Source organism: Leptodactylus fuscus, chromosome 4 (genome assembly GCF_031893055.1).
Source record: "Leptodactylus fuscus isolate aLepFus1 chromosome 4, aLepFus1.hap2, whole genome shotgun sequence".
In the NCBI taxonomy this organism is placed as follows: Eukaryota; Metazoa; Chordata; class Amphibia; order Anura; family Leptodactylidae; genus Leptodactylus; species Leptodactylus fuscus.
In genome coordinates, this window is record NC_134268.1 from 68420246 (window position 1) to 68428793 (window position 8548).

Genomic DNA, 8548 nt, shown 5'->3' on the forward strand with positions numbered 1-8548 from the left:
CGGGCAGAGCTGGGTAGACTCCCCTATGGCTCACCATACAGAAGAGGGCGCTATGATTCTGGACACACATACAGGGCAGCAGCCCTGGCTCTTACCACCAGCAAGCCTGGCTGAGCCACAGAGCCCTAAGCAAACCCGATACCCCCCAACCAAGCATCAGCCATCTGCCAAGCCAAAACCCCCAACATGCCCTGAACAAGGCTCAAATAAAAGGAGTCATTGAGAGAGACAGAGAGCGGTACATCGAGGAATGGAAAAGTGCAATAAATAACTCCAAGAAACTCACTGTGTACCAGTCACTGCAAAGGGACTACACCATGGCCACCTACCTGGAGAGAATACGCCACCCCAAACACAGACAGACCCTGAGCCTGTATAGACTGAGCGCCAACAACCTGGAGATAGAGACGGGGCACACCGGCAAGACGTACAAGGACTATCATCTAATTGGAGATTGCTGATAATACTGGTCTGTTATCTCTTTATGTAAACACACACATAACACCGAGTCCATTCTGTACAAGCATCTGCATATTATCTGATCTGCTCCAGGCAGATCCAAATTGGCAGTTTACCAATTTTAAATATGCCGGGAAAAAGAAAATCTAATTTGTCGCAAAATTCTAAAACAACGAGAGCTATGAAGGTAGCCAGAAGTCAACAGACTTCTCCTCAAGCGGAGAAGCCAACAACACAATGATTATATGGTGTCCCAGCGAGCTGCTGAGATGCCGGAACAATCACAGGCACAGCGCGAAGAACAAGTTCAGCAGCAATCCAGCTTGAGAGCTGCTGAAATGCCGGAGATGGCGGATCATCAATGCCAACAACGCACTCATTATATGGCATCCCAGCAAGCTGCTGAGATACCAGAACAATCACAGGCACGGCATGAGGAATGAGTTCAGCAGCAGGCCAGCTTGATAGCTTCCAAAATGCAAGAGCAGGCAAACCATTAATGGCAGCAATTTGCTGAATATAGGCGGATCATCAATGCCAAAAACATGCAGACGAAGTCGCGGACAGAGGCTAGTAGAATATATAAAATGTGTGTAATACAAAACTTGGCAAATAAATATCATATAGAAGGGATACAGGCAGGGGTGAACCTAGCTTTTTTGCCGCCTGAGGCAGACAACAGAAAGCCGCCCCCCCCCCCCCCAAGCAGAGGGGGCGGGGCGGCGCTAGCAGGCAGAGAGCAGGCAGGGAGAGGACCTGCTCTCTGCTAAGCGTGTGGGGGGCTGCTGGAGCAGCGCTGCGTCCACAGGGCCTTCCCAATCCACCGCTCACTTCCCGTGCCGGGCTGCCGAGACAGTGACAGCTTTTCCTGGACTGGCTTAGGTCAGCAAAAATCCCCCCCCCCCCCCCCGGGGCCCTGGCATAGCGCCGCCTGAAGCGGTCGCTTCAGGTCGCCCCATGAGAGGTGCGGCGCTGGATACAGGTGTATTGTATATTATCCATTCTATATACACTACATAGATCATGACACCAGTCACCAGGGAGAACATCTGCACTTTAATTTTACCCATTGCAGACTGTTCTCTCCTGTGCATTGATAGCTAACAGTAGAATACACATGAGCTATTCACAAGCAGCCGCTATAAAAGGCAGCTCATACCAGGCATTAATGTGTTAGTACAAGGGGCTTCTAGCTGTAAGGTCTCCCGATGACCGTCCCCCAGGCTTGGCTTTATCCTCCATGGCTTTTACATACTACAGTCCTGAAAGAGCACAATGACAAGTCTGCTCTTATATAATGAGAGTGGATTGAATGTCTTAGATGTGAACAACACCTCAGACCTGGAGCCTCAGTTTTCAGAAAGTGTTAAGAGCCTGATAATGCTGTTTATTTCAATACTGATTATGGTGACGGTTTTGGGTAATATTCTGGTTATGATAGCTTTTATCGTGGATAAGAGTCTTAGAACTCAAAGCAACTTCTTTCTTCTCAATTTAGCCATTTGTGACTTTATCATTGGTAAGAATCTTTTCCAGTTATATTGAAAACATATCTTTGTACATGTATAGAAGTAAAAGAATAACCTGGAAAGTTGATTTTGCTCCTCGCTAGTATTCTATGTATTATGTTATGTATAAAAATACACCATACTGTAACAGCCTGGGAACCAACCATAGGATAAAGAATGTCTTCAGTGGATATACAGGTTGGATTTTACTGTTTTGCTTACATGGTACATGCATTTTTCAACAAAGAAACTTTACTAAGATATAAAGCATGTCTAACCCTTTGTGCAGTTTATTTGGTGAAGAGTGAAAATCCATGTCAAAGGAATGAAAAAAGATTGATTTTACATACTAAGTGTAATACTAGCAGTTTAGCTTACCTCCTACCATTCTACAGCCCAGCCAAACATCACCGTGCACAAGAAACAAAACTTGTAATTTATACATAAAGAAATACATATTATTGTGAGATTGGCAGAAAATGAGAATAACATAATCTATTTAGATTTTCAGATGTCAGATTATTTTACAAGTAAAATTCCCTTTAAATGGGTTATTAGGATTACAAAAAGTGTCTGTTATTTTCCTGTAACACTCCATAAACTGTATCTGGTGTTGTAGCTGCACTCTATTCATTCAAATGGAGTCAGGTGCAATGCCAGATCCAGTGTATGGACAAAGGTGTCATTGTTTAGCAAAAGGAAAAGTAGATACTTTCTTCAAATCCTGGACAATCCCTTTTAAAGTGAACCTTTCATGTCCCAATCAATGTGTGGTTTTATATACCGCTAGGAAGCGGTGAATTCAGTGAACTGTCAGCTTTACTAGTATGTGCCTTAGTCCTGGAGAAATTGATACCGTTAACTTCAGCACCGATGTCTTCCCACTGTCAGAAGGGTGAGCCTTACAACCTAGCATCATTGCTGGACTATGAGGAATGACCCCCTCACTGTACTCTAATATAATCTTGTACTGTCAGAGGGGACAATCCTCACAGCTCCGTGTCATTGCTAAGAAGCTGCAGCTTAAGAGATCTCACTCTACAAGTGAGATGAAAGCTTACATGCTCTGCAGTGGCCCCCACACAGTATTAAGTTCTCTACAGTGGCCCACACACAGTATTACATGCTCCACAGTTGCCCCCACACAGTATTATGTACTTGGCAGTGGCCCCATACATAATATTAAGTGCTCTGCAGTGACCCCCACGCAATATTACATGTTCTGCAGTGGCCCACACAAAGTATTTTATGCCCCGCAGTGGCCTCCTGCCTCCACACAGTATTATGTGCTGACAGTGGCCCCCACACAGAATTATATGTTCACAGCAGCCCCCACACAGTATCATATGCTCCGCAGTAGCCTCCACACAGTATTATGTGCTCATAGTGGCCCCCACACAGAATTATATGCTCACAGCAGCCCAAACACAGAATTATATGCTCACAGCAGCCCACACACAGTATTATATGCTCACAGCAGCCCCCACACAGTATTATATGCTCAACAGTGGCCCTTTCACAGTATTATATGCTCAACAGTGGCCCCTTCACAGTATTATATGCTCCACAGTGGCCACCACACTGTATTATATGCTCACAGTAGCCTCCTTAAAGTATTATATGCTCCACATTGGTCCCCAATTGTGCTCCCAAGAGCCTCCCTAGAGCTGTTGCTATTATTATTATACTCATCTTACCTCAACTCTCTGGGGCATCCTCACTCTGTCCTGATGACATCATTATGCCGGCACGCCCCTGGTGATCACTGACATTAGCTGAATTACCAGCAGGAAGAGCCCCCAGAGCAGATGCTCAGCTGAGGACAGGTGAGTATAAGTATTTTTTTTATTTTTATACACCACCCCTAGACTGGCATTTATTGGAAAGGGGCTCAGTTGGACCCCTTTCTATTAACAATATGTATAGCGGTCGGGGAACATGGCTTTCCCTGACCACTATCATGGTAGTCTGGGGCCCCGATCATTTCCAGCTGGCCACGGACCCTGTACCCCTTCCGGCCTAGTCATGGTCACACCCGACTGCAGACACTTATTGGTACTGTTCTGTGTCAATCATTCTAGTTATTGAAAGACTGTTCTTTTTGTGCTACCTTTTTAACTTTTTTAAACAATTTTATATATTCAGGGAGGGTTAGTCCCATGTTTTGCCCAGTGGCCTCCATAATCCATCTTATTCAGACATGTTTAGCTATTGTAGAAGAGGGGGTGCAGCTAACAATGTAGTTCTTTTTTTTTTTTTTAAATAAATTCTTTATTTATAAATAAACAAAACAGAAGCAAGACAGGACAAGGAGACCCGGCCCAGCACACCACAAATCATAACAAGAATATGTCCATGCAGGCGGAACAAACCTTGGCGGTCAAAATCAAAGATAGCATGACAATAACAATCGGGAAGGGTGGAGGGAAAAAGAGAGAAGCATAAAGGAAGAAAAGAAAGAGAAAGAAAAAGAGGAAAGAGGAAAAAAAAAAAAAAGGGGGGGAGCTCCAATACCCGTGACCGACCAATCATCCACCAGGGATCCTCAACCAACAGGTATGTCTGGGTACCCTAGAAAAGAAGCTAAGGCATCCACGTGTCCATGTAGGCCGCATACGCATCTTGAAGAGAAGCAGTGAGATCCTCCATAGTTCTGATATCTTCCACTTTGTGGATCCAGTGATGGAGGGAGGTGGGTTGGAAGCTTTCCATAGAGCAGGAACACAGGCCCTAGCTGCGTTGAGCATATGTCACAGGGAGGAACTACGGTAGGTACGGAGAGGAATGTCCAAGAGGTGGAGTAAAAAGAAGGGATGGAAGGGAGGGGGGACTAAAAAACCTGACATAAGCACCCTATGGACCCTGTCCCAGAAGTCTCGCAGGCTAGCACAGCCCCAGAACACATGCAAAAGGGTCTACACCTCTGAGCCACAATGCCAGCAGGCAGAAGAGGAGGAAGGGAACAAAGTAGTTATTTTTAGTGCAGAGTTTTTATATTAAAAATGAAAGGTACTGACAGCCATTGACTTTGTGAAGTTTATAATCATGCAATATATGAAAAACATTGTTATCCTTTAAAGCTGAATGTTATATATAGTTGCTTATGCTTGAAACTGTTAAAATGTTATATGATAAGATGGCGCCTGTATCCAGGATGGGTGCAAGAAAAACAAATGCTTGGTTTGCTGCCAGAAGACAGCTCCCCAAGGTTACCATGCAGGACCGGGAGCAGCTGGCTATATATGGCACTGCTTAAAGTTTTTCTGTTTGATTGAGATGCATCATTTCTCTGATACTATTTAACCCCCATGTTCTTGAATAAAAGTGCGTCAGCACACATTCTTTGGTTGAGAGAAGAATGAATACCAACACATAGAGTGGTGTAATTTCTTTACCGCCTGGCACTCAGCCTAATTTATTAGGACGATGACAGTTACCTGAGATTATTGGTCAGTTAGTCATAAACGCGACTATGACCTCATCAACTTCATAGGGTTTCTTGCTTATTATCTTATTTCCTTAGTAAAACTTGTGAATGTATTTTATTTTTCACTCCTACGCAGACTTTGACTGGACCACAAATGAGCAGGTATATCCCACAGCCAGGGTACACTCCCCTAAGACACCCAGCTCCTCACATCACAATACAATCTCATTCCAACTATGCATCCATATAATACATTAGGTATTTCAACAATCTAAACTGCTATATTATTATATAGTCACCTCTGGTAGCTTAGATGACACCCAGATTCTGATACACACACGTCCCGGGCCTCTGCTTCTGAATACTGCTGTGGGGCCCCAGTCACCAATCATTTACCATCATATTGCTGCTTCCAGAGGTCTGCTGCTATATGGGTATATATCCCCAACTCACAGAGCTGACAAGGTCCTAGTCCAAGGATAGATCAAGTCAACAGACTACTGACAGGCCCCTAAGACACTAGGCAGCAAACTGCTACTGAAAGATGTGTGTCAGTGAATTTTTAGGAAATTTGCACATGTAGGGTTAGTTGCACGTAGCTATAAAGTGGGCCCTCACCACCCTAGTCTGACACTGCCCCTAAGTATTACAGTATGTTTGACCTTATGTATCATATAATATATTCCTCATGTATAACTTTATATATTTCTATATTGTACATTTCTTGTTTCTTGCCTTAGGTGCATTTGTCACGCCTCTATATGTTTTATATTTACTCACTGGAAAATGGACACTTGGAAGACCCATCTGTAAATTGTGGTTAATTGCTGATTATACAATGTGCACGGCCTCCGCTCTTAATATTGTCCTTATCAGCTATGATAGATTCCTTTGTGTGACAAAAGCAGTAAGTAATTCACCACCATTTTTTTTTACATTTTAAAGCCTATACACTGAACAACATTGAATTATTAAAATTCATGTTGTCTAATCAGATTTTTAATATAAACATTTTATGTGACTATTTATAAAAAAAAACCAAAGCCCTGCACTGTGCTAATAGGTGCCTAATTTAGTAACCGGCTCATGCTTCTTAAAAAAACAAAAAAACAAAACAGGCATATCACCTGTCTAAGGGCTCGTTCACACGTAAGCAAAGGGGAGGTTTTTGACAGCGGATTTTGCGTCAAAAACCTCCCCTTTATAATGGTGGTCTATGCAGACCGCCAGGCTTCTTTTCTCCGCTAGCGGCGGGCTGCTGCTAGCGGAGAAAAGAAGTGACATGTCCTTTCTTCAGACGGAAGCCGCGCGGGCTGAGCCACGCGGCTTCTGTCCCCGGCAGCACCCTCCTATGTCGGCTCATTCATTTGAGCCGACAGCGGAGGGGAAAGCTGTGACCGCGATGGTCGCAGCAGGCGGGTTTTGACCAGAGAGAGACGCGTCTCGCCGCGTCTCTCTTGGTGTCAAAACCCGCACGGGCAGTTCACGTGTGAACTAGCCCTAATGTGTGCGATAATCTTGGCATCTAGGAGTTAGCATAGATTTGAGCTATAATTTATAGCTGTTTCTGGTGTAAATTATAGTAAATCTGCCAGGTGGCAGACGACCATGTCCCTCCTGCTAAACTTGTCCAACAACAAGCCCATTTATTGGAAAAGTAACCCCCAACTGTACTCATCCATAGACCAATACTGGGGGGGCATAGCTGGGCGGTAAGTAACGCCTCCTCTGACAGTACACGGCTATGGACGAGTACCTTCAGGAGGGACATTCCTCACAGCCCGGCTAGACTGTCAGAAAAGCCCTTCTAACTGTGGCAGACATCGGTAACGGCACCAATATCTCCAGCCTGGGGCACATAACGGGAATTCGCTGAATTCAGCATACTGTCGTCTTTCTTGCAGTACACAAAACCGCATGTGCCTGAGGACATGAAAGGTTCTCTTTAAGGAAAAATATCATCTATATTTTTCTAGATTCTTGTATTTTGCAGGTACTATACCGTTCTGTACAAAAGAGGCACAATCAGACAGTTCTCAAGATGTCTTTTATCTGGGTAATGTCTTTTCTACTGTATGGCCCAGCCATTCTATTTTGGGAAGAAGTATTCGGTAACAAAGACATTGCTGATAGTGTATGCATGGCTGCTTTTTATGACACCTGGTATTTTCACTTGGGGACATCAACAGTTGATTTTATTCTTCCATTGATAAGTATTTCATTCTTTAATCTGAGCATCTACTGGAACATCAGTAAACGCAGTAAGAAGAAAAGACAGCAGTCTGCTCCTCCGCCATCTTATGTAAATGAACATCACATCAAGCCATACGTCATATCAGCCTCTCTAGATTTGTCACCTGATCAGATGAAAAATATTTCATTACCACTAAGAAGGAGAGTAAAGAAATCTCTTAGCCAATGTCTTCATACAAAAGACTCCGCACAAATGGACAATATACCCAAAAGTAACAACATACAAGTCATCAAACTCTCCAGGGACAAGAAAGTGGCCAAATCCCTTGCTGTTCTTGTTTGCATTTTTGCCATTTGTTGGGCCCCGTATACTTTCCTAGTCAGCATCAGAACTGCTTGTCGTGGCTACTGTATACCCTATTATTGGTATGATATCACAGTCTGGATTTTATATCTAAATTCAGCTATCAACCCTGTATTATATCCATTGTGTCACAAGCGTTTCAGGAAAGCTTTCTCCATCATACTTCAACTAAGAAAGTAAACAGTTAATGTTGGGAATGTGTCAAGCACAAGAATTCTGGTGGATAAAAAGGCACAAAAATAAGGGTTTGTTACTTTGGCGCTTATATTGACTTTTTCACCACTTACTCCACTTTTGAGTAGCTGGAAAGCGTGTATGTGTAACCTATGTAACTGTGTGACCACTTCAATAAGGATGTGACATAGAAGGTGGAGTAAGATCTCAGGACAGAAGGGTTTGGCTAAAAGACACGCCAAATTTATCAAACGTTGCGCAAATTATAGCAACAAAGACTCCAGCAAAACTGACTTTAAATTCTATCTCATGATAAAGTTCCCCAATGTGGTATTGTTTAGAAATGAGAAAATACAGCTTTAAGCAAATGTTTGCTTTAATTCACTTTGTCCTTTTAAGTTACAGTATATTTGGATACATAGA

General features: G+C 43.4%; 1 protein-coding gene across 1 annotated transcript; it reads left to right on the plus strand.

Moving 5' to 3' along the window:
* Positions 1 to 1734: 1734 nt before the first annotated feature.
* On the plus strand, positions 1735 to 8131 carry LOC142201148 (histamine H3 receptor-like). Its single transcript, XM_075271972.1, has 3 exons — positions 1735 to 1978; positions 6135 to 6301; positions 7388 to 8131. The coding sequence occupies exons 1-3, from the start codon at positions 1735 to 1737 to the stop codon at positions 8129 to 8131; spliced, it is 1155 nt and encodes a 384-aa protein (XP_075128073.1).
* The last annotated feature ends 417 nt before the right edge of the window (positions 8132 to 8548 follow it).

Coding starts and splice junctions, on each gene's coding strand:
- LOC142201148 (XM_075271972.1), top strand. CDS start 1,735: ATGACAAGTCTGCTCTTATATAATGAGAGTGGATTGAATGTCTTAGAT. Junction 1,979..6,134: donor CATTTGTGACTTTATCATTG/GTAAGAATCTTT, acceptor TTCTTGCCTTAG/GTGCATTTGTCACGCCTCTA. Junction 6,302..7,387: donor TCCTTTGTGTGACAAAAGCA/GTAAGTAATTCA, acceptor TGTATTTTGCAG/GTACTATACCGTTCTGTACA.